This window comes from Aythya fuligula, chromosome 3 (assembly GCF_009819795.1).
Source record: "Aythya fuligula isolate bAytFul2 chromosome 3, bAytFul2.pri, whole genome shotgun sequence".
Classification (NCBI taxonomy): domain Eukaryota; kingdom Metazoa; phylum Chordata; class Aves; order Anseriformes; family Anatidae; genus Aythya; species Aythya fuligula.
Window position 1 is genome coordinate 114,221,609 of NC_045561.1, and position 26,082 is coordinate 114,247,690.

General features: G+C 39.8%; 2 protein-coding genes across 2 annotated transcripts; both read right to left on the minus strand.

Annotated features, from left to right (window-relative positions):
- Positions 1 to 5,482: 5,482 nt before the first annotated feature.
- Positions 5,483 to 15,109, minus strand: LOC116487663 (cytochrome P450 2K1-like). Its single transcript, XM_032184767.1, has 9 exons — positions 14,924 to 15,109; positions 13,024 to 13,186; positions 11,788 to 11,937; positions 11,370 to 11,530; positions 9,057 to 9,230; positions 8,384 to 8,525; positions 7,701 to 7,885; positions 7,352 to 7,493; positions 5,483 to 5,670 (listed from the first exon to the last, which is right to left on the minus strand). The coding sequence occupies exons 1-9, from the start codon at positions 15,107 to 15,109 to the stop codon at positions 5,483 to 5,485; spliced, it is 1,491 nt and encodes a 496-aa protein (XP_032040658.1).
- Positions 15,110 to 17,503: 2,394 nt separating this feature from the next.
- On the minus strand, positions 17,504 to 25,438 carry LOC116487662 (cytochrome P450 2K6-like). Its single transcript, XM_032184766.1, has 9 exons — positions 25,253 to 25,438; positions 24,142 to 24,304; positions 22,576 to 22,725; positions 20,836 to 20,996; positions 20,017 to 20,190; positions 18,864 to 19,005; positions 18,512 to 18,696; positions 18,146 to 18,287; positions 17,504 to 17,691 (listed from the first exon to the last, which is right to left on the minus strand). Exons 1-9 carry the CDS (start codon positions 25,436 to 25,438, stop codon positions 17,504 to 17,506), a joined length of 1,491 nt encoding a protein of 496 aa, XP_032040657.1.
- Positions 25,439 to 26,082: the final 644 nt, after the last annotated feature.

Here is a 26,082-nt window from a genome sequence, read left to right on the forward strand (position 1 = left end):
GAAAATTCTGTGATTCTGTGATTTCTTTAGAATATCTATATTATGTATTACACAAATATATGTGTTCTATAATTTTGGAGATCTCAGGTACCTGGTTAGTTCTGTAAAAAGTGTAATAGTGGACTTCATTTATAAAAAAAAAAAAAAAAAAAAAAAAAAAAAAAATCTTTTTAAAGTACCTTAGTGTTTATCTTTGTAAACACAGGGCTACAGAATGGAATCTGTGGAATATCCAGAGCTGTTGCTTTATCTAAGCAGGTAGATGTGAAAGCATCCTCCTTCCAGATGGTTATCCACTCAGACCCAGACACGCTGCCAGATGTCAAACTTCAGTATGTCTAAGGACACCATATCATTTATCAATGTCCTTACAATATATTTATAGAAAGTATATTTACATAACAAATAATAGGAACACTGCTAGGCTTTCTCTGTGACTGGGTTAAAAATCTGACCAGGGAATTACTTGATAAGGAAGTAATTCAAAACTTAAAACTTACCAACGTCATTCTTTAATGTCTATGACTTTTGCAGGTTTATTTTTCAGAGTAGTCCCCATCCACTCCTCTCTGGATGTATACATGAGCTCCACAGGCCTCCTTTCCTGTGTCAAAGCTCCTTAGATTTGGCAGATAGGTCTGGGATTCCCACAAAATTTGTTTTTCACAAGAGTGCTTTTCACAACTGCTTGAAACTTTACATTTCCTCTGCCAGTGAGCTTCGTCTGACATCAGAGCAGAAGAGCATGGGAACCAGAGGCTCCTTTTTTTCCTGGGATAAATTTCTCAGTAGTGGATTCAAAATGCAGAGAGACTCTATTGGTCTTGTAAGACAAGAGATTGGAAATCAAATCCTTTCCACTCCTCTGTGCCAACTGTATGACACTGGGGCTACTTGTCAGCCGAAACAGCTGGGTGAGAGCCTCTGAAGCTGGTAAAAGTTCAAATAATATAAGCTTTGGCTTCTCTAGGTATGAAGCTTCACACATTACCCAACTAGTTGGCTTGCTGCTTTACTTCCTCGCATCTTTTGGCATCACTAACAGTGTAGTCCAAGGGGCTAACTAACAGGGACGCAGGTGAATTGGGAAAGGCAAATACTTTGTAAAGGTAAAATGTACATAGACCTTTGGAAGGGTCAGAGTTGATACTGGATCGATGCCTGCAGGTCAGAGAGGAGATAATGCTTAGGCATATCCTTGGGTTAATTACAGTGTACCTGACAGAATGCTACTAATGGAAGTTACCTCTTCTTGCTAAATCTATGTCTGGATCAGATCTTTTGCATGAGAGATTTTGAAATACCAGCAGTTCCTAGGCTAAAATTATGAGATTTTCTAAAATGAAAAGAAAAAAGTGGATCGAGACATTTCATTTTTCTAAAATTCAAATATTCCATTACTATTTTAGCTTTTTGCATTTCATATTGCATTAAATATGAGAATGTCACTTGTATGTGCGGTGCAATTTGAAACAACATACAGTGTACATGAGTCACTCACACACGTGGCTGGCAGATACGATTTCAGAAACCCCAGCTATGACTGTACTTCATCAATTTTTTAAAACTGAATATATTTTTTGAGTAAAGTGGGTGATTCCTGGCTGGAGAGACCTATTGGAATACGAGAAAATTTCCACAAGACCATAGGAAATTAAGAACTGTAGGAAACCATAGTGTTATGTTAGTGTGTGAGCAGGTGCACAGATGCTTATACTCCTGACTCAAAGGCAGATAGGGGCTTAAGGCAGCCTAGTATTTCAGGATATTTTAACATGATATTATAATTCTTATCTTTCTCAAGTTCTGGGAAGTTCTGCCATTGCATTTGATAGATCCAGGTCTCTACCTCTAGATTCTACCTTGTTCATCCCAATTACACCATTTTTACAGAAGCTTTGGAGATCTTATAGAGAGTGAGAATAGTTTTCAGGTACCAACATCCAGTGTTTGTTTGATCCAAAGACAGAAACAAAGCATTTGATATACAACAGCAAAACCTCAGCAAAAAGCCTGAGGTGGTCATACAATGTAGGACCCAGCCATATGAGAGGCAGAGTTTCAGGTTGCCTAGGGAAATAAAGGTCATGGAGGAAAAAGAAGGGTGAGTGCAGACAAGACTGGTGACATTTCAATAGAAAAACCTCAATGCACAGCCGATGCAGGGAGGTCACTGAAACATGAATATGAGCTTTGCTGCTTCTTGCCTTCAGAAAGGTGTTGATGAGAAGAACTTGAAATTCTACTGGAAGTGGATTTATCTGCTCTGTCTACTCCTAGAAGTATTTCCAATTGAAGGAATAGCATGTGGAGCCATCTGGTATGTGAAGAGACAATGGCTTTTCTTCTAGAAAAGAAAAAGTAACATCCTGAGCCTGCAGACACAGCACTGGGGCAGGCTGTGGCCACAGTTTAGGCATTTTGATGTCCTTGCCAGAAATTCTCAGAGACATACATGTTCTGCTTCTCCATAACCCCTTCTTTTTTTGGTCAACCTTTGTATATTAATCCCCAAGTGATGTGTATTCTTTATAACTGCAGTGATCACTTTTAATTGCCAAAAATATTTTTGAGAGAAATCAGAAATGACATGGTGGTATAATAAAAGAGTGTCTATAGTAAAGTGCATGTACTGTGTAGTATTTGAAGTTTTCCTTCTATTGCACTTTCAGGTGGTGTTCAGTTTAATACATGTTGTTCTGCCCTTGGCTTAGGCACCACCACAAATGTTCATTGTCTGCTCAGTGGGACAACAGGAAGAAAAAAAGTTTGCACAAGCAATATGTTGTAGGGTCCCTTCTGATCTGTGATGAGCAGGTTTCCAATGGTGTATAAAGACGTAGGTTTGAGGAAAATTCTTTCTGCAGTGTCTATTCCAAAACCTTTTTATTTTTCATTGTCAATAGAAGAGGGAGGAAAAGCAATAAGCACACAGATAGTTGTGTTTCACTCACATTTGGTGAGGGAAAGATCCCCTATGCACCCTATGGTGATCATTCAACAAACAATGATGTTCATTGCACCAGCACTTTGCTGAAGTGCCCAGGCATTGCTGGATGGCAGCTGAAGGACATTGAGACTGGACCAAGAGTACTTCTCAACTCCCAAACTGCCTCCTGGGAGAGAGCAGAAGGGGAGGCTTGGAGAAGTATTGACCTGGGGTTGTGCTGACTCTCCGTCAGTTTTTACTTCCTTTTGCTGTCACCAGGAGGTGTTAGCCCTCTGCCATCTGGAATTTGCAAACCGTGTTTATGCAATGTTTAATAGAAAGTCAGAAGGTGTATTACAAAAGCAACAGATATTTGCTATGGTTGCATGCTTTATTTACTGAGGTTATCCAGTTACGGAATATTCAGGAATAACCTTTACAGCCATCTGGACTCGGGTCAACTTGGATTAAGGTTTTTCCTTAGAAGTAATCTGCCATAAGGAATAAACAACTCTGTTTTCTTTGCAAATGGTAGTCTGTGGCAGACCTATAGGATACATCTATATTTGTGAAATAAATTTGTGGGACTGTTTAATTTACTCTTAGCATTTTAAGCCTTCCATTGTTGTAAAGAGAAAACAACAGGGAAGAGAGAGGGAGTAAATTAAAGAAGAAATTTCCACTTTACAGATGCAAGTGTCACGTGCTGGAGGGAGAGTTTCTATTTTTTCTCAGTGGTCAGAGAGCCCATGTGTTTGAAAGCAGTGAACCCAAACAGTCCAAGGTGATTGGGCAGACCAACAGAGTAAGTACTGTCATGATTATAACTGTGGGTCTTTTTGGTGGACATTGCATGGGGATGAATACCCTGATTTGAGTACAACTGACTTCTCCCTTACTCTGAAGTGTGTGGGTCTTGCCTGGAAGAATGACAGCCCTTGCTACAGTTTTCATCATGATGATCTTGCAAACACCAACCTACTCTGCCATAATTCAGGAACAGTCTGGCATTTCCATCTTTCAGATCCCATCCACCTTATAAACTAGAAAAGACCTAGAGATGGAGATTTAGTTTCTCCATGTCTGGTGCCAAAACCTGGCAAAAAGCCTTCAGCATCCTCAAATAAACAGTCAAATGATGGCCATCGTACATCTCAGAGATGATGTAGTCCATTAAATCAGTTTAATAAACATTAAACTAGTCGGCTTTGATGTTATATTGGGATGCAACGGGCTAAATGTTACGGTGGTAGCTTTCACGTGTGTGTTGGTGAACTGGAAGGCTGATCTAGGGCTAGAGCTGCCAGCAGATGGCGTGACACAGTCGTGAGATGAAGACAGTTGCTGTAAGCTGAACTGAGCACTTCATGCTGTAGTTCGGGTGTTTAGCACCTCTCCTAACTAGCTCCAGCTCCCTCATTTGCTGGTACTAATATGTCACAGCAAGACATTAAGGGGCCCTACTGAGGTTTCATGTGAGATGTATGTGTTGGGCGAGCAAATCAGAATGTACCTTTTAGGGGTTAATAATAAGGCTTGTGATCGTCATGGGTTGGCCATGCAGTGAAATGAGGGTACTTTGGTGCCCTGGGAGTGTATAAAAAGTCTGAATAATGGAGGTTGGGCACCCTCAGTCAGTGATGGTCGTGTAATGGACAGGGGCCTGTTTTGCTCATGAAAAAAAATAAATCATAATTTTGTCTCCAATCTCCAAAATGGAAAGAAATAGTGTTTAAACTGAGTTTTGTTGTTGTTGTTGTTGTGTTTTATTTTTTTCTTTCAGAAATGTTAGAGATAGAAAAAGAAAATTAGTCTTGGAAGTCCATCTTTGAAGGTAAATACATGGAAAAGCCTGAGCTAACAGGTTTATGGAGGACATGTCTATCTGTATCTACAAAGGTGGTTAGATAAAATTGGTTGTTACATAAATAAAAAAGTGCACTCTCAGGAAAACCCAGTGCAGTTGTATCACCTTCCACTTCTTCATGCACTGTGATCATGCCTTCAATTATCACTTTCTTTCTATGCCTTCAGAATCGTTATAAGATAAATGCAAGGTTTCTTGTTACATTGGATTTCTTATATGACAGAAGTATATGTGTTTTATTTAAAAGCTAATATGAGAAAAAAATGCAAACATCTGATTTGTTTGGAGTACTTTGATGAAATGAGAATGAAATGTGCTCACTGACTGTTAATACTTTTTCTGTAGAGCTTTCCTTTTTCAAACCTTGCCTTTGGTGGAACCTGCCCCATATTTTCATACATAAGTTAACATTTACAATTCAGGGGCAGAGAAAGAAAGAGAGTCTATTATTTAGCCCAGTTTAGGTCATCTATTAGGTTGATCCCTGTGTCATCAATTAAGCGTGGGCTTCTGGTCCACAGGAAATGCCCTCCCTCAGTAAATAAAAAATAAAACACCACCACTTTCATTTGGAGGTACTGAAGATCTTTATTAAGACGTAATGTTGTGAATGATTTTGGCCAAAGGATTAAGAAATCATGAAAATGTCATATATTTTTCAAGTCAAATTTATACTGATTTGAGCTCTATGAACGTGCTACAGCACAGATTTTATAGGGCTTGGGGATAATGTTAAATGAAATAGCAGGGTTGAGGTCCAGTTCTGAGGCGGAAACTCCTGGGGGAGGGTGGAAGGTGAACCTCTGTAGGAGGCTGGTGAAGAAGAGGAAGAGCTCCATTTTGGCAAGAGTCTCACCAGCACAGATCCTCCGCCCTGAAATGAAATGCAGAATGGACAATAAGAGGCTGTGTGACGTGCTTCTTCCATGGCTGGAAGAAATAAAAAACAGCTTTTTTTTTTTTTCTTAAAAAAAGCAGCTTTTATTCTGAGGAAGAACAGTGCCTTGAAATGTCATGTCCCCAGTATAAAAGAAAAAAGTAGCACTCAAAAGTGCACAAGAGCCTGAGAGAGAGGATACTCAGTCTTCACAGATATGATTATAAAGCCAAATAATTATTTTATTTTCTTTTCCTAAAAATGGGCTGGTTATATGTTTGTATTGTATATGTTTGTATTTTGTGATAAATATATGCAAATGCAATCTGAATTTCTGAATTTCTTAATTCCAGTTTTCAACAAAATATGCTTTTTTCCCCTCTCTATTTTGGTTTGGTTCAGTTTTTGGTTCCCAGGCCAACTTTGGCTGTTTTTGTCTTGACTTTGTCTAGTGTAGCCTAGTCACAGGCATTTTTGTATTTTTATTTTTAATTTTTATTTTTATTACACTTTATCAAAAAAGACCTTGGAAACACATATGTTAGCTAGGGTAGGACTGAGCAGGGAGGTGGTGGAGATATTCTATGGAACCCCTGATATAAGCCTTTCTCCAAAACCACCATGCATATATATATATATATATATTTCTCAATCTTGGACAAATTCATACATTTATAAACTTCCTTAATCAAAGCGTGATAATTCAAGGCCAGAACTAACACAGGCGTGAAGTGAAATTTGATTTTAACTCCCTTGCTTGACTGAAAGTGGAAAACAAGGTACTAAGGCATGGCCGTACTATGAACTGAGCATTCCAGAGAATGTCCAGACCTGGTGCTTCCTGGACGTGATTTCAGCTGGGAGATTTAGACATAAATCTGAAAAAGAGGGCTTGTGAATTGGCAATATCATAAATTATTTTATGAAAAAAATTGATTTTACTATATGTGTATGTTGAGTATGATAAGGAAAAAACATATTCAAATGTCACAAACAACTAAAAATAACACAAATAAGGTCCATAAAAAGTGCAGAGTATTGTGGATATGTTGGCCAGGGACTGATGTATAGGAACTTAACAATGACAGAGCCTGAAAAACAGGAGAGATGCCTTAGAAGGTGCAGTCATTGTGAAGGTAGGAATCTCTCATGCTTTGGAAAATGATACAGGTGTGTAAGCTTAGGTGAACATCACTCTCTGTGGGAAACTCAAAGGCAACCCCTTTACATTCACTAATATTAAAGAGAACTTGGGTATTTATATAATAAAACCCCTCTCTTTTGGCACAGGATATGAAGATTTGTTTGGCTGATACTGCTGCGGACTTTTTGAATGGGTCTTTTAAAAATGGCCAGAAACAAGGATGCCCAGGTCATAGAGCAGAAATGTCATACCTAAACTATCATGGAATTTTCTGAAAGCCTCTCTCACATTTAAAAAGACACTACAAATTCTATTTTATAATCACTGAATACAGGGGAACTGATAACTACCAAAGGCTGAAAGAATTAGTAGACATTCTCTCTATTATCAGAAATGCACCCTGAGAAATGAGTTGTGAAAATGGACCCATGACAAAGGCAGTGTGGGGAGGTCAGGCTTCAATAATGAAGAACCACTAGTCTGAATTGCCTAAGACTGGTACTTGCAGCAGTATAACTGGAAAACAGAAGGTACCTGCTGAAAATGGCATGAAAGCGTCTTTCTTCACAAACTTTCCCTTGGAGTCAAGAAAGTGTTCAGGATAGAACATCTCTGGTTTCTCCCACTGGGATTTATCTTGCAGGACAGAGATCAGCAAGGGGATGATGTAGGTTCCCTGCAAAACAAGACAGTGGAGTTATTCTGTGCAAAAATAGTTTGTTGGCAGTAATGACAATAAGATTTTAATGTGAAGAAATCAGCCTGGACAAAGAGATTATTCTGGCTTCCATTGTGTGACATCACAGAAATGTTCATATATATCACATTAACCAGGTTTGAGATTGGAGAAATGTTAAAAGAAGCAGTCCTGTAAGCATCTCACCTTGGGAATGAAATAGTCTTTAAGAATGACATCTGTAGTAGTCTCATGAGGCAAATCCAATGGCAGGATACTAGCAAATCGTTGAACCTCATGGATAACAGCATCTGTATATGGCATTTGCGTTCGATGCTCGATTCGTGGAGGGTTTGACCCTATCACTTGCTCTATCTCTTCTTGAACCTTTCCTGATGAGGGAATACAATATAAGAAACAGACAAGGACTCTTTCATCCCCGAGACAGACTGGGCTTCACTGATGTAAAAGTATAAAAGACCTCAGCTGAAAACCGTAAATTCTGATTATTTCTTTGCCACTAAGAAACCTGGATTTGGTTAATTTAAATGGATAATTTAAGAGTGCTCCCAATCCAGAGAAGGTTAATAAAAAAAGAAAAAGAGAGAGATAGAGAGAAGAAAACCATATTTCCTTTTCCTTCACTTGCTACATTTTAATCATATTTTGGTGAATGTTTTCCAGGATTCTTTTTGATTTCCCTGTCTATCTACTGATAGGCTGACCAATGTGCCCCTCACTGGGTGTCAACCGCAGGGCATAGTGACACTTGGATAATAATTAACTGAAAGTATTGGCTTTTTAAAACTTGGTGTGTTAAGAGATATGTTGACCTTCAAGGGTCCTGTTCAGTTCCCGAGTATAAGAGCATCTGTCATAAAACTACTTACTCTGAATTTCAGGGTACTTGAGCATCAGCAGAAGGCTCCAGTTTAGTGTAGAGGAAATTGTCTCAAGGCCAGCCGTGAACAAATTGCTCACCAAGCTTAGCAAGTTGTCATTATGGAAATACCCATTGGAAGTGGATTTCTCCTGAAAGGAGTGTATGAGGTAAAAAGATGAAAACTTAAAGCAAGGAAAAACTTAAAGCAATATAGATAGCTAAACTTTTACTAAAAGTATTTTTATTTATTTATTTTTTTTTTTTAAGTGTGAAAGACAAAGTGCTTTGGGCTTGTACCCAGAGAAGAGTTTTGAAAGAAGTTTTATGTTTTGCATGATCTCTGCCCTTACTGGGGCCAGCTGCAAAGAGAGCTCTTTTTCCTCTGAAAAAGGTAAGTAAGATATATAACAGCCCCCAAATAAGGATCCCACTAGAGCCCAGGCAGTGCTTTAATACATTATGTTTTTAAAATAGTCAGAAAAGCTAGAAAAACAGTCAGAGCAGATGGAAAGAAGGATGGAAAGCCTTGGTAAACTGTACAAGTAAATAAAAGGAAAGAAATTAAGTTTAGAAGGATTTATGTTAGGACATATAGCCATAATTATTAGGACTCAAAGGAAATTGTAAATGTCTTCATATAACCACAAAAGTTTGAAGAAATGAAAAGACGATTCAGTTACCTCCTGCTGTTTAACAAGGAAAGCATCAATAAAACTTCTCAGATCATTTTTGTCCAGAGTTTTGAGATGTTCTATAAAAGTAACTTTCACATAAGCCTGGAATTCATCTTTATTTTTGAGAAGAGTCTTGTTAGCCCTTAGGAGGAATCCAAGGTATGGGAAGATGTTGTACATCTACAAGAATGAAAAGCATTAGATAAAATTTACCAGCCAAAGGTCTGAAAACATTTTACAGGAACAAATGAATGATATTGTGCCCATTTTGCAGATACAAAGACAAAGGCTTAAGATTAATATTTTCTTCTTTAGAACATGACTGGATGAAAATCCACAAAGGAAACCTCTCAGCCTCAAGTTACTGGAAGCTGAGAGACTATTTTGCAGGAGAAGCATAGATGTGACATAAATATCTGCCGCTGGCCAGTGGTGGGACAGATCTTTGGACTGATTGTGTAGCTCCTTGTATGTTCTTGACAACTTTTCCCTCCTTGCAGACCACCTCTACCATCAGTTGAAAGCAGCAAGTAACAGCAATAATTCAGACTACCACAGTTATTTCACATGCATTTTCTTTGTCTGTGTCACCACACAGGCATATATGGATCATATTTCAAAATACAAGGAAGAAATTGGAGTAAAAAGCTGTGTTTTGCCACTGTTACAACAGTATAAATGGTGGTATGTTAAATCCTTGCTGTCTGGCGAACGGAACCAGAACTGCACAGATGTATACAGTAGGATCTGTGCAGCTGATGAAATGTCTAAAACTTGTGAAACTTCAAGTTTTTACAAAAAAGAACCTATACCGCAAGCTAACTGAAATGTTGTCCAGCAAGTTTTTAATTTAATTTTATTTTATTTTATTTTATTTTATTTTATTTTATTTTATTTTATTTTATTTTATTTTATTTTATTTTACCAGTTTATTTTAACAGTTTTTCCTGTTTCAAAGCCCAAAGGGAGAGAAGTGAATCTGGTGTGTGGCAGCATTGCATGCAGTTAGCTGAGCATATTTGTTACTCATTGAGACATTTCTGTGTAGCAGAAGCATGCAAAAAATATATTCTGTATCTTTTTGTACAGGTAGGCCATGAAATCTGTAGCTTCTCCCTGTCCCATGCTCTGAGAAGGTGTCCTGTGTTGTCATGTCACTATATAAGTGTGAAACATACTTTGGGAGAATGCTGGGCTTGCTGGTCGTGCGCTACAAGGTGTGTGTGTAGAGACAGATCTCTGTTTTCTTTCTGCGATAAGAGTGTCTGAGACAAAAGCTATTTATGTTCCATGGTCCTGACAGTTCTTTTCTGCCATGATTTTTGGAATTGGACCATGGGAGGAGTAACAGCTCTAAAGAGCTTCTTAGATAAGTGCTGCCTGAGGGACAGGGGGAGCCACCGGGGCTCCAGGCTGGGCCCGGGGCCTCTGGGCCTGGCCCTGGGCACTGCTGAGCAGAGTTGGGCGCTGGCCTCTCCGCACCTCCCTTCAGCTATCTACAGACATTGAAAAAGTCGCTCCCCAAGTCTTCTCTAGGCTAAAAACTCACTGCTGTCTCCTGTCTAGAAAAATTGTTATGGTCTATATATACTGGAAGTTTAGATACCTGCCCTGGTGGTGTATCATGACTGCTGCATTTACCAAGCTGAGAGGCAACCCAGTGCTCCCCTTGCCCTCAGAAGCAACAGCTTACAGGATTTCATTGCTTTTCTTAAAGACCAATTCAGTGGGCATTTCAGTCAGCATTGCTGCCAGAAAAAACAAGCAAACAAACTAACAAACAAAACCCACGAGCCTTGTTGTCTTCCCTTCTCAGGTGTTCCTTTCCTCGTATCAAACTTGACTGTACCAACACAAGCATCCAAATTTCAGAACAATACACTGCACTGGGAAAGTGATCTCATAGAAAATTAAACTCCCTAATCTCTCTTGCCCGTTATCTTTTTATTTTATATTATTTTATTTTACTATTTTTTTTTCCTTACATCCATTTTATGTTAGTACTCTGCAAACAATTCAGTCACAAGGGAGAAAATGGCTCAAAGCAAGGAAGATGGGAGAATAGTCTGATTTTATCAGTCCAGATTTCGCACTCATCAAACTATAGTTTAAGTAGGTCTTTGAGAGATTGGGGATTTGGTTGTGGGTTTTAAGATTGCCACATTTTCTCTTAAGCTTTGTTTTGGCCCAGGAAGTGCTTGTAAACCTATTATCTCTCAGTATCTCAGATTTTTCTGTTTAATACAAAGAATAGACTACCCATGTTACTATGTTCCCATGGCATCCAGTAGAACAACAACATAAAAATGTTTACATTACCGTAACCAAAGGTTTCCCAGCAAGCCTCACACTTTCATTGGTCAACTGTAGAAGTCTTATAAATCTGGAATCTTTGTAGTCGAATCGTTTTCCCAGTAATATTGACACAATTATGTTAGCAACTGCTGAATTAATTATTTTACTAGCATCAAAGGGCTTTCCTACACAATGAACAAAGAAAGAGATTACCTTGTGTCAAAAGACTATGTAAATTTAATACGAACTATTGCTATTTATTTTTGTTATTATTCGTTATTAAAGAACCATACCAAACCAACAGAAAAATGTCTCAGCCTGAGCTGTACAACATATGAAGAACTTGAGGTTAACGCCAAGCGTTGTACTTGAGCCAAGTACAAGTACAAGCCAAGTACTTGAACAAAACTTTAGAGATCTGAAGAATGCCTCATCTACCAACCTTCTTGTGACCCAATGGTGTCTAACAGATACCCATACTCCTCCACGATGCGGTCCTCAATGGCCCTTTTTCCCATTCCAAAGTCTCGTAAGGTTGTGAGAGTAAATCTTCGCATCACTTTCCAGTTTTCACCATGGGCAAAAACAACCCCTAACACAAAGAGAAGATTTCAATGCAGTAGCAGATTTGAAAAACCTAATTTGCAGACACATAATGTAGATAGTAATAACAGTAACTTTTAAAACAGGTTAGATTACATCTGGATGAGGAAGAAAAACAACTTTTCTTTCAGGATGTTCAGACTTCAACAATAGGTTTTATTGAAATAAAACAAAAACTGTTTAAAAGATGTTTAATCAAGAATAATATATATCTATGAGAGACACTTGTCACTGAGAGAGTATTGGAAATTCAAGTTCAAATTTCTAGTCATCATCCTTTGAAAGTGGGACTGAACTACTGAACTGAGATCCTGTGTCTCTGATGATTACAGTAAGCACTTGAATAGGCACAAATGTGTTTTAAATTTAGCCAAGGTCTTAAACCCTCCTAATCAGTTTTTCACTGGAGTTTTTATACACTAGCTAACTGACTACTTCAGTTATATTTTTCTTTGAAAAAAAAAAATATATATATATATATATATACATATACAAGCTTACATGCAAGCAATAATGTGATTAAAAGATGCAATTATGGAAATGCTTGGAGAATTATTCCTGAATTTGTCTGAGTGTCTTTGGAGAGATAAATATTATTTTCTGATGCAAAATTAAATTTGTTTGAACATGAAATTCTTATTTGGAAACCCAGCTTGGAATACAATATTTCACTTATTAAAATAAATCCTCAGTTCTGCTTGTGTTCCATTCTAATGCCACATTTAGATTTTAAGAACACTATTCACCACTTCAAATGAGAAGCAGAAGTATAACACTCATGCGATTTCAGGAAAAAGAGGTTCTATGGTAAGCTACAAACAACCAAAGTACAGAATCATACCAGGAAAACTAGAAATGCCTTCTCTGTCATGCATGCCATTGCTCTAGATCCTGAAAGTAGGGCATTATCTGTTTTCTGTTATTACTGTGTGAATAACTATTTGGTTATAGTTTTCCACGTGTATTTCCAATGCCTTATATTGATTTTGATTCTAAGTGGCATGCTAGCCTCTGATTTTTCTGTAGGAAATATGTTTTTTTAATAAGTTGGATAGGAAAAATAAAAACAACTCACCATATCCTTTGGTCAAATCTTCAAAGATCGGGATTCTAGGTCTCTCTGCAAATGCATCTGCCTGGTTTACAAGAGCTTCCTTCACTGTCTCATACCCAGAAAGCACTACTATTTTCCTTTGTCCCATCTGAACACTGTAGACAGGACCATATTCTTCTGACAGCTGACAGAGGAAGATAACAGTGATATACAACTTGTACGGCCTACAAACAAATTAACCACCTTTTCAGTGCTACTTATCTTCCCATCCAGCCCCTAAGTTACAAAAATGTGAAATGTTTTAGGACAGAGAATGAGAATTAATGTAAATAGAGACATTATGATGATTAATGACTGAATAGCACAGTTAGGAGTGGAGTCTAGTGTTAACACCTGAAACCTCCAAACAATCAAAGCCACTGAGAGTTTCCTTTGTGCCAACAGCTCTGACTTCCCTCTGAATCCCATGTAAATTCAATTTTTGACTCAGTTTTTCACACTGATTTTTATGTTACTGTGTTTCTTTCATTTAGGCAGCTCCACACTCATAAACTAAACCTATGCAAACCTTTGTTACCATTACTGTGTAAAAAATAACTCTTTCTGGGCCACGATCTAGCATCAGATAAATTTTCACTTTTAGCATATGATTACAATCAACATGAATCTGTCTACAAAGAGGGTCTCAGAGACCCTGTTTTGTCTAGGGTGGTACCTTTTTAGCTTGGATTATTTTCACTTGACTCAATGTTCTTGATTTTCCTGACTGCACTTATTTTTTGGTGTGTTTTCACAGAGAAGGCAACTATTTAGCATTGCTATGCAAAGTAATCAACAGCTGGTAAGCAAGTGCAGCCAACTATATGAAATGACACAGCAGCAGTGACATGTGGCTGAATTAAGGGTAGCTTCTTTGATAATATTGTTATCCCAGACTAATGTAGCTGTAGCAGAAATTGATTTTTTCAAAGGGTGTTTTTCTCTAACAGCTTTCCACGATTTGCAGTGTTGATGCTCTGGGTGAACGTTTCATTTCAATGACTTCAGATTCATTTACACACTAAGTATATGAAATATTTAAACCTTGAGCTAAGCTCAAGTTAGAGGACAAACTTCCCATTATAATAGATGCATTGGAATTAAAGAAGAGACTTTTGCCAACCCAGTTAAGCTTCATTGAATAGCTACAGATAATTTGCTAGATACTGCATCTGAGTGGTCTTTTGATCTGTGGTTGTGACATACATACAGACTTGTACGTTAGATATCCCTTTTAAAGTCATCAGCAAAGAGATATATGAAATTTCAATGTCTAATAAATAAATAAATAAAGAAAGAAAGAACCAGGTTCATAGAAGTCTTCTGACTCAAAATCAGGAGGGGCTACAGTAAACTAAGCTACAGTAAACTAAACAAAGCACTAGAAAAAAAGCAAGAGATTTTTTTTTTCTTTGGTTTGCTTGGATCTTTTCTGTATATTCTGGCAACTACAGTCCCTTTTGGTTTGGGGGAAGGTTTGGGGGGAAGAAGGGAAGAAAGAAACATGACAGGGGCTGTTAAATCAGTGAAGACAGGAGGCTACAATCACAACCCTAGGCATATCGATCAATGGAAGGTAGATGGATTTATCCAAATCATTTTTGTCATTTTTTTCATAAAATTACCACAAAAATAAAGTTAGGACTTGCTGTTAATTTGAGAGAAGTTTAAAGCTGAAACCGAAGTGCATGAAGTTGCAGTGAAGGGAGAAGGTGTTACAGTAAAGAACAAATCTTGCTGCATTCAGAGCTTCCTTCTCAAATAACTGTCTCCTTTCCCTTGCTATGGGTCACCTCTGAAGCAACATATCAGGGAAAACTCTGATATCTTGGACTGTGGGGCTACATGTAATTATGTGACCAGTAGAAAAGATAATGGCTACCTGTAGATAAGTCTTGTAGGGTCTCTTCAAGTCAAACAAATGAAGATTTCCAATGATAGGTAATGCTCTTGGTCCTGGGGGAAGATTCTTTCTCCGGTTGCTATTCAAGAAACTTCCAATTTTCAAAATGATCAGAAAAGTCAGGATGAACACTAAACCCACGGTAGTGCTGCTGCTCCAGTCCATCTCTATTCAGCTGAGTATTTGCTAGAGAAAAGAGAAAATGTGAACTCTGGATCTCTGTCTTCCTGCAAAATTTTGCTGTGAGAAACTCTAGTCCATAAGCCTCTTTCTCAGTGGAAGGTATTTCTTGAGGTTAGTGACTGGTTTATTCTCTTCCCCTGTGCTTGTTAATGAATTGTTGGTATGGTACGGAGGCAGGTAAATGCTAAGCTTGTGTGACTGGGCGAGTGTGTATCTTTCAGTGTTCAAGAATGAAAGTCCAAGCCCTTGGACGCCCACAGGTCATGAACCTGCTGTTTGCTATAACAGTCATAAATTCTGCATGCCCTGCAGGTTACTGATTAATTAGATTTTCGTCATTAGTTCAGGCACGGCCTTGATACCCTGAGCATTGAAATCAGAGAAAGATTATTTCTAAGTGCTTTTTCATTGGCATAACTTTGCTCCCCTTGGATTCATTGGGAATTTCAAATCACAGAGTCACAGAGTCACTGAGATTGGAAAGGACCATTGGGTCCTTTCTGGGAGATTGGAAAGGTTCATTGGGTCCGACCCACTTGCTCCAGCAGGGCCACCCAGATCAGGGTGCCCAGCACCATGTCCAGGTGGCTGTTGGAGATGTCAAAGGAGGACACCATCCATAATGTCTCTGGACAACCTGTTCCAGTGCTCTGTCACTCTCAGAGTAAAGAAGTTTTTCCTCATGCTCAGTTGGAACATCCTGTGTTGGACTTGATGATCCTTAAGGGTCCCTTCCAACTCAGGATATTCTATGATTCTATGATTCTATGTGTTTCCGTCTGTGCCCTTTGCCTCTTGTCTTGTCTCTGGAGACACCGAAAAGAGTCTGCCCCATTGTCCTGACACCCTCCTCCAAGACATTTGTATACATTGGTAAGATCTCCTCTCAGTCTTCTCCTCTCCAGGCTAAGCAGGCCCAGCTCTCTCGGCCTTTCCTCACAAGATACTCCAGTCCCCAAACTGTCTCTGGAACTCTGAGTGAAGAGCTAGTAGCAGTGAATGAATGGCTGTGTGATTCTTAACTGCCTGCTGGGTTAAACCACAACATGAACCCAGAACTGGACACACTACTCCATGTGTGGCCTCACCAGTGCTGAGTACAGGGACAGAGTCTCCTCCCTCAACCTGCTGGTAATACTTTGCCTGATGCAGCCACGGATACGATGATTCTTTGCTGTAATGGCATACTGCTGTCTCAAGTTTAACTTCATGAGGTCAAACTCTTGTCAAACTTCATGAGGCTCTCGTCAGCCCATTCCTCCAGCCTGCCCATGTCCCTCTGGGTGGCATCACAACCCTCTGGCATATCAGTCACTCCTCAGTTTTGTGTCAAGAGCAAATTTTCCGAAGGTACACTCTCCCCCCTCATCTATATCATTAAGGATTATGTTAAACAAGCCTGGACCCCTTATTGATCCTTGGGTGCTCTTCTTGTTATGGCCTCCAACTAGAATTTGCACCTCGTAACACTACCTTCTAGGTCCATCCATTCAGCCAGTTCACAGCCCACCTCACTGTCTGCTCATCCAGCCCCTACTTTATCACCTCCTCTATGGAGATCTTATGGCAAACAGTGTTAAAAGCTTTACTGAAGTCCAGGAAGATTATGTAAATTTGCAGATATTCTTGTGACTAAAAAGCTACAGCATGGTTCTTTAATAAAGAAGCTGGAGGGGCCTGGAGGGCACCAAGGAAGGACTGGTTTGCCCAGTTCCCACTGGAAGCACAGCACCGGTTGTCTGTTCCAAACACAGGTACTTACTCAGAAGCCATTTCATGTGCAAAAGAAGATCTTCTAGCTTTGAAGAATGACATTGGCAATGGTTTGATTTGAAATGGAGAATGATTTATTGTTTTTCTGTGTTTTTGTCATTCTCATCAGCATACATATAATTCTCTACATTTCTGTGTGTGTGTGTGCATTCATTCAGAACACTGGTGTCGCAACAAAATGTGTAATGGATCATTTTCACTGGGCAGTTTGGGTGAAGCTGCGATGGAGGTGTGGAAGGGGAGAGGACTTGTGTGTGTGATCTGTGCCAAACCCTGTGAGCTGTGGCCCAGAGTCCAATCTCAGCCTCTTTCCTTGAGGGCAACATGCAGTGGTGTAGGAATGGACTGAATGAAATGGACTTTGCTATCTCATCATGGGATTCATCCTTACAAAGACCATCAATTTGCCTGTTCAAGGAGTGGCTGAATGGCAGAACTGCTGCCTGCTATAATGGTGAGTGATATACCTCTTGCTGTGATTCAAGGTGTACTTGGATTAAACATCCCTTATCAGATTCAGAAGTAGCAAACTTCCCACGTGGGACTAGAGACAGACTAAGATATTTCACCTGGGTTTTTCAGGGAAAGAAGATGAAAAAACCCCTAGGAACGTGGCACTGCACAGACCTCATGAGTCACTGGGGGAACGGTAAGCCCAGTAGTGTGAGAGATATCCAGGTCTGAGGTGGAAACTCCTGGGGGAGGGTGGAAGGTGAACCTCTGTAGGAGGCTGGTGAAGAAGAGGAAGAGCTCCATTTTGGCAAGAGTCTCACCAGCACAGATCCTCCGCCCTGAAATGAAATGCAGAATGGACTGTAAGAGAGTCAGTGGGACATGCTTCTGTAGTTGTGGGGGTGAATTAAATTTAATTCACCCCTCTAGTGGGGTGAATTAAAAGTCCTGGTCCTTTGGTAAAGCTGGACCATTAAAGTTAGCAAGTGGAAGAAGAAGAGAGGAGAGAAAAGAAGGGAGAAGAGGAGGGGAGGGGAGGGGAGGGGAGGAGAGGAGAGGAGAGGAGAGGAGAGGAGAGGAGAGGAGAGGAGAGGAGAGGAGAGGAGAGGAGAGGAGAGGAGAGGAGAGGAGAGGAGAGGAGAGGAGAGGAGAGGAGAGGAGAGGAGAGGAGAGGAGAGGAGAGGAGAGGAGAGGAGAGGAGAGGAGAGGAGAGGAGAGATCAACTCCAGTGGGAAGGAAGGATTTCTGGATGCACAGTTCCTTTCAGAGCCCTAAAAATGGAATAGAAGGTACCTGCTGAAAAAGGCATGAAGGCATCTTTCTTTACAAACTTCCCCTCCGAGTCGAGAAAGTGTTCAGGGTAGAAGGTGTCTGGTTTCTCCCACTGGGATTTGTCGCGTAGGACAGAAGTCAGCAAGGGGATGATGTAGGTTCCCTGCAAGCCAAGGCAGAGCAGTTACTACATTGACAGTGGCGGTGGTGTGGCCATCAGAGTGATGATGAGTGTTGGAGCTGAAGAAACACACTTTAGCTGGGGAACTCCTGACAAGGTAAGAGTGTGTGAGAACCCTGCAGTAAGTGAGCATCTCCGGATGCCAGACTTGAAGGCGGGGTGCACTGGGGATGGAGAGAAGGAAAGGAGTGCTGCTGGCATCTCACCTTGGGAATGAAATAGCCTTTGAGAGTGACATCTTCAGTAGTCTCATGAGGCAGGCTCAATGGCAGGATATTAGCAAACCTCTGAACTTCATGGATAACAGCATCTGTATATGGCATTTGAGTCCGATGCTCAATTCGTGGGGGGTTTGATCCTAGCACTTGCTCTATCTCATCTTGGACTTTTTCTGTGAAAGAAACATGGATCATACATAGACTTCTCGAACATCTCTTTATCTTGTTAGAATAATGGGATATGGAGAATTCACATTTTTATTCTACCCTGTTTAGTCTGAAGTCACATTCAAGGTGACCCGATGAGAAGGAAACCATTGAATGCCCAGTTTCCACTTACTCTGAATTTCAGGATATTTCATCATGAGCAGAAGGCCCCAGCGCAAAGTGGTGGATGTGGTATCTGTCCCAGCTGCAAACAGATTTCTCACAACTTCAGTTAAGTTTTCATTATCAAAAAACACATTGTCCTTTCCATTCTCCTGGAGAAATGAAACAATAGTTTATCATCTGGTTAAAGATTCAAGTGGTTTTTCATCAGAGAATGGGGAAAAAAAAGTCATATGCAAACCTCAGTGAGGAGTTAAAATTTTAGAGGAGAAGGTTTTGAAGTGATGCCTTGAGAAATCTATAATAAGCTGAGTCTTGAAGCACCGAATGCTTGGACTGTCTCTGCTACCCACAAGAACACAGAGTCGAGTCAGCAAGGTTAACTTCAGTAATAACAGGAATGACTGGGGCCACCCAAATAATTAAATCAAGTTTTTCTTTTCCTGGGTCATGGAGCAGAGCATATTACAGAATGAAATTTCTTAGGAAAAACAGATTTGCTGTCAGGGCTGGGCTTTCATGTGAGCTCAAGAGGTACTGGGGACTTGGCTCATTGTGATATTGCCTTTACCTGCCACTAGCACCAAAAAAAGATCCTAGAAGATGGTTCTTGTTCCCCTGAGTTCCAGTGGCCAATATTTGCTACAGGCTTGAGCTGAAACATCACCAGTCCATGCCTCTTGGAGCTGAGGGCTGGGTACAAACCCTGCTTCATTTTTACAAGACCTGTAGAACTAAAGTGGAAGTTCCACTATTTGTGGAAGCAGGTAAATAAAACTTTGTGTGAGATGCCAACTGAAAACAACAAACGTGCTGAAGAGTCCTAGAGCTTTCCCAGGGTATGCGTATATGAAGGGGAACAATAGTTTATAAAAAAAGAATCAGAAATGATGGGGTACAGAACAGGATTTTAAATTAGAAATAAGGATTTCTTCTCATACTTTGCTCGGTTTTGTATTTTCCTTATAAATTAATGGGGACACAGGGAAGATGCTTGCCTGTGATCATTTTATCTTCTCGCTGAAATAATTGCACAGTCTTTCAACTCTAGCACAGTTGTTAGTAGGACTTTAGCACACGCCAGATTTCTGATGAATACTTATTGAGCTGTAAAGACGAAAGGAAAGTGAAGAGATTTGAAGGAGCTGCTGGAATTCAATTACCTCTTGTTGTCTGACCAGGAAAGCGTCAATGAAGCTCCTCTGGTCATTTCTGTCCAGGACTTTAAGGTGTTCTATGAAAGTAACCTTGATAAAAGCATTGACTTCTTTCACATTCTCAAGAAAAGCTTTGCGGTCCTTCAGGAAGAATCCAAGGGCTGGGAACATATTGTACAGCTACAAGATGCAGAGATGAAGAGGAAGAAAAAGCAACTGCTAAGTAAATGTACTGCTGTTCAACAGTATGTATTAACAAAAGCCCGTACGGAAAAAAGGTGTATATTCATGATGCAAAACACCCTTTGTCCTCCTTCTCTGGCCAGCTATGTAAAATGGTTAAATTTATTCTCTCTTACACTATGTATTAATCACATTAGCTGATGGTGGCCTAGAAATCCAATGTTTGCATGTCCTTGACACAGTTTTCTAGCTCTCCTATCCTAGAGAACTCATCCCTCCCTCTCCACATTGTTGAAATTGGATGTATCAAAAGAAAGTTACTATTTTAGAGACAGTTACAGACATGTTCATTTTTTTTTTTTTTATATTGTTTGTATGGGAGATGGGGAATAATGATCAACTTCTATCACTTGGGGACATGCTCCTTGTATTTTATTGCATATTCTTCAATTCTTCATGAAATGAGGAACTTGTAATCTCCAGGCTATGCTGCTCAGAGAAATTCATAAGTAGCACCATTTCAGAATGCATTTGTCATGTACAGATAAATGAATTGCAATGATCAGAAGTGAGCTAGGTGTACTGTTAATGCTTTGTGTAGTGTGTGATTTTGAAGAGCAACATTCAAAGAGTATGAATTACCGAAACTGGTGGCCTTCCAAAAAGTCTGATATTTTCATTCATCAGTGACAGGAGTCTTTTGAATGTGGGGTCTTCATAGTCATACCGTTTTCCAAGCAATATGGATACAATGATATTAGCAACAGCAGCATTCATTATCAGAGTCATCTCAAGGGGCTTCCCTAGCACAGGAAAAGGTGGTGCAAACAACATAGTCAATGGTTATTGTAATTAATTAAAATATTACAATAGCACGCAGAGGCTTTGTGAAAGTTCGGAATACAATAGGCACAGAGTTGTCAGGATGAAAGTTTCCCCCACCTCCTAGTTCACAAGTCACCAAAAGCTTTTAAGACAGACCTGAGACTGAAAGCAAGTTTTTGTGCTCCTCTCCATTTTCTTCAAGACCATTGTGGTCCTGGTCTTTATGGCCCTTCCCCAGTTCTGCTCTACTTGGTCATACATGGTCTTAAAGTTTCCAAGTATAAGGAAAACACTTAGCGCTTGCCACTTCCCCTGTTAGTGCTATCCTGGGCAGTCCCTTTCTACCAATATTTGAGAATTGGACTGTGCTTGTCTAGAACATTTAAGTCAAATTTCCTAAAGAAGTAGCTCTTGGTCACACATTCTTTCCTGCTGAGGCTCTCAGTTCTACAGTATGTCCCTCTGGTGCAACTTTGCAGCCGGACACAGCTGCTGCTTTCAGGGCTTTGAGGTGGGGACTTGAAGCCTAACTAGAACGATGATACAGAAATCTGTTTTTATGGCAAGTCTACTTGGTTGAAACAGCTGCCTGCTGAAGTTACAGAATGATCAGAGGGCTGGAGCACCTCTCCGGCGAAGACAGGCTGAGAGAGCTGGGGTTGCTTAGCTTGGAGAAGAGAAGGTTCCATGGAGATCTTATTGCAGCCTTTCAGTACTTAAAGAAGGCTTATAAGAAAGATGGAGAGAGACTTTTAATTTATTCATTTTTATAAGGGTATGTAGTGATAGGACAATGGTTTAAAACTCAAATAAGATAGTTTTAGATTAGATATTAGGAAGAAATTCTTCACTCAGAGGGTGGTGAGGCATTGGAACAGGCTGCCGAGAGGAGTTGTTGATGACCCATCCTTGGGGGAAAGTCAAGGCTGGGTTCAAGATTGGGTTGAATGGGGCTTTGAGCAACCCCTTTGAGGTTCCCCTGTCTATGGCAGGGGGTTTGGATTAGATTATCTTTAAAATTAGATGATCCAATCCAAAATGTTATACGAATCAATGAATCTATGATTCCATTCTAATTCCTGCTCTTGGTAACTGAGCCTAGTGAGAAACAATCCTGGATGATGATGGTGGCATCTATAAATAGCTCTCTCTCCTACTGGAAGGGATTTCACAGATGTGTGCCTCTAGGGACAATGAATTTTTCAGTCTAGATATGCAAGTCTTTGCAGTTGGCTTCTGCTTTTCTCCCTATGCATTTTGATCAATCAAAGACTGTAATTTGTAGTGCACATGGAGGAACATATCCCTTTCCTCAACAGTGCTGTTTGCCTCCATGTTTGACTTTCAGGGCCTCAATAATCGTTTTCATTTGCATGTCAGGCAATTGCCAGTTAGAGAGACTGTGAGAAAGACAGAACTCATGTAAACTCATCATCCAGCACAGATGCTGGAAAAAGGTATATCTCTGAAAGTGTTTGAAGCCTTAAATCTTGGCATTCCTGAAAATGTTTTCTGAGAAAAGTCAGAGACATGTTATGGAGGTAATAATCTCCCTACCTTTCTGTGACTCTATAACATCTGCCAGGTATCCATACTCTTCTACAACACGATCCTCTATGGCCTTCTTTCCCATTCCAAAGTCTCGCAAGGTTGTAAGAGTGAATCTTCGCATCACTTTCCAGTTTTCTCCATAAGAAAATATAACTCCTGAAAATGAAAATGAAAGCACATAAACAGAAATTTCAGCAGATTCCTAATCTACCCTGTGGTGGTTTCACACTGATGGACAGCTAGGGTCCACCACACTGATATCTCAATCCCTTTCATGAAAAGAACAGGGGGAGAAGATAAGATGAAGAAAGGCTCATGGGTTGAGATAAGGACAGGGAAATCACTCTGCTGCTCTCAAAACAGATTGTGTCTCCATGTAAATGAAAAGAAAGCTTCAGAGAATTCTCAGTAGCATCTTCAGAGAAGTTTTGGTCATGATGACACTACTATTAACTTTCCTTACACCTATCATTATTCTTTTTTAGTCCTGTTCAAGAAACTGTTTCAAGGGAGGAAAAACAATATTTACAGATAGGTTGACAATTAATGACATAGTAGTTACTCATGCCCCTATTTCCACATATTCCATCAATATTTATGGGAATCAATAGCTCTTGTTCAGTGTCTAACATCTGTAGAGGGTATACTACAGAGGGTATATCTGTAGAGCCCAGAACTCAGAGCAAGAGAGGGGTACCTCTTAGGAAAAAATACTGAAGTCTTGAATTATTGTTTACTTTCCCTTAAAGAGGAAAATATAAATTAAACTTGATTTTATTTACTTATTTTTTTTTTTAAATAGGCCTTCAATAACATCAGTCTCACAGGAGTATTTTGAGGTAGTGCTACTGATATAACAGACACTTCTCTGCCAATTTGTTTAGGGTTTATTTGGCAAGGTTTTTGTAGAGAGAGGGGTTGCAGGGGTGGCTCTGTAAGAAGAGGCCAGGGCCTGTCCTGGTGTCAGGACCAGTTCCATTTGACTGCCAGAGAGTGTTCAGAAGCCAAGGAGTGAAGTTGAGCTTATGAAGAAGGGATGGGTTGGGTGAAGGTGTTTTTGCTTTGTCTTTGTTTTTCATCATCCTATTCTATTTTTTAATTTTTATTTTTTAATTCTATTTTTTAATTGGAAATACATTAATTCACCCCAAGCTGAATCTGTTTTGCCTATATCAGCAGTTAGTAAGTGATCTCCATGTCTTTATCTTGACCCAAAGGCTTTTCCACTGTATTTTCTCCTCCTGTCCTGCTGAGAAGGGGAAGTGAGAGAGCAGCTGGATTGTGAATGTCTGTCTGGCATCCAATGAAGGTCAACCCATTGCACAGCTCCTCAACATGACATCTCTAAATCTCAGCAGCTGGTTCAGACCTCTAAATGAGGTGTTTGTGTGTAAATTAAGGTTATCATCTCTTGTTATCCTTGATGGATATCACCACATACCACTCAAATTGCTTCATACGCTTAGCAAAACAAAGTGAGAGGTTCTGCATTCCCCTTTCATGGAGAAAACCTCGTCCTGTTATCTTTCTTTGTAGAAGGCAGGTGTGTGGGGAACAGAACAGTGCACTCACCTTTTCCTTTTCCTGTTTCTTTGACGATTTGTATTTTAGGTCTCCCTGCAAATGCATCTGCATGGTTCACCAGAGCTTCCTTCACTGTGTCATATCCTGATAGCACCACCACTGTCTTTGGTCCCATCTGAATTCTGAACACTGGGCCATACGTTTCAGACAGCTAGTGGGATGAAAGGAAGAAAGAAAATGATTTTCAGCAAGGTTAAAAATACTTGTTTTTTATCGGGTTCAATGTTCTTTTCACATGGCACCGGCTTTTCATCCTCTGCCCAAAATATTGGGAATTTGTCATACAAATATTGGAGCTATTGTTAATAAATACAAAGAATCACAATGGGGTCTGTAATCTTCTGTCAGATATTTGATTTCTCTGCTAGATATTTGACTTTCAGGAGGCTGTGTCCACTGCACTGTCTCTCTAACTTTTGATTTAGAAGCAGAGAACTCACAAAGGACAGCTGCAAATGTTCACCTACCCAAAAGGAGACTGATTTCCAAGGTGGTAGTAAATGGTAGGATACAGAAACTCCCTGAAATACTTAGATTTGCTGTTTGTGGTTTTGAGGAATAGCACAGTGAGTCTACACCAAAAATCATACCCTGACTGTCACACACTATCTTCCCCAAATTCCTGGAGTTTACTGCCATAAGTTATGAAAGAACAAGCAGTGCTAGTTCATTTCCTAGTTCACTCTGGGAAACCAGGAAGATTTTTCCATCAAGGGAGAGTATCAAGAATTTGTTTGCTGTCAGTTCCCTGATGTCTGAATCTAGCAAACATCTTCCAAACATCTTCCAAAAAGCTCTGTTCTCCAGCAGTTGCTGGTGGAATTTCCTTTAAGAATAAGAGATCCATGGCCCCTCTTTTCTAGTTACTCTTACCTGGAGAGCCCCGGCATTTCCTGTCTTCAACAGAAGTTGGTCAATTCTCTTGTTAATATGGCTGGAAGCCAATTCCCCTGCACCAACACAATATCGTATAATAGGAATAGCAGTTTTGCAGAGAATAAATCCTGTTGTGTTTGTGATTTCCATGCCTTGAGAAAACTTTGTATCTGTAACTCTGCCTTAGAGCGAGAGCTCTGAGAAAGAGAACTACAGAAGTTACCTTTATCATTGTCCTGTCAAGTTTCTTCAAGTCCAAGATGTGCAGATTTCCAATGATGGGTAAAGGCTTGGGTCCTGGGGGAAGGTTCTTATTCACATGGCTCTTCTGGAAATATTGTATTTTCACAATCAGGAGGAGAATGAGGACGAACAGTAACCCCACAGGAACAATGCTGGCCCAATCCATTATCTTTCTGTAAAAGCTTAGGTGAGGAGATGAAAATTCAAGCAATCTCCTGTCAGAAGTTGTTTCAAGCAGTAATGGCACTTCTACGCTTACAGAGGTATGATCTTAACCTCTAAGAAGTGGTAGAAGTTTCAGCTCCCTTCTGGGATTTTACCATTGAAGAATACTTACTTAGCACTCTCACCAACATATACACTCACTTTACGCTATCCTGGTTACTGTTTAATGAGAGAATTAACAATGAGTCTCATACATTGGCAGAGATGTCTGGGGGTGTAAATTTAGAAATAGCAACTCAAACAGTGCCTTGAACTTTGCAACTGAAAGCATTAGTCCACAAAGGAGAGACACTGAGAACTAGTAAAGCGTGTCTACAAAGGAGATGCAAGGCTCATCCTTTTCATTTAAATGCTTTATGCTATGGTATTAAGCATTGCTGTGTCATCATCTTCTTTAAAACTGCCAAACTTTCCTCAGGCAATATAACCCAAGGCTCTCTATTTTTTATCATTGTAAAATTATATTCACATCCCTTAATTCAGATTATGTCCACTAGTTCTTGTTCTCTCCCAATTTTCCCTCTTTCTATACTGTGCTTATAGCTGATCTTATTATTACTTATAGCTTGCTATACTTATAGCTGA

Excerpts from the sequence above, each read along its gene's own strand:
- LOC116487663 (XM_032184767.1), bottom strand. The coding sequence starts at position 15,109 with ATGGACTGGAGCAGCAGCACTACCGTGGGTTTAGTGTTCATCCTGACT. Across the intron at positions 11,938-13,023 it reads AGATTTGACCAAAGGATATG|GGGTTGTTTTTGCCCATGGT; the intron begins GTGAGTTGTTTT and ends TCTTTGTGTTAG. Across the intron at positions 7,886-8,383 it reads CAAGTACCCTGAAATTCAGA|GAAAGGTTCAAGAAGAGATA; the intron begins GTAAGTAGTTTT and ends TTCCCTCATCAG.
- LOC116487662 (XM_032184766.1), bottom strand. The coding sequence starts at position 25,438 with ATGGATTGGGCCAGCATTGTTCCTGTGGGGTTACTGTTCGTCCTCATT. Across the intron at positions 19,006-20,016 it reads TCCTGGTCAGACAACAAGAG|GAGAATGGAAAGGACAATGT; the intron begins GTAATTGAATTC and ends TCATTTCTCCAG. Across the intron at positions 18,697-18,863 it reads GAAATATCCTGAAATTCAGA|AAAAAGTCCAAGATGAGATA; the intron begins GTAAGTGGAAAC and ends TTTCTTTCACAG.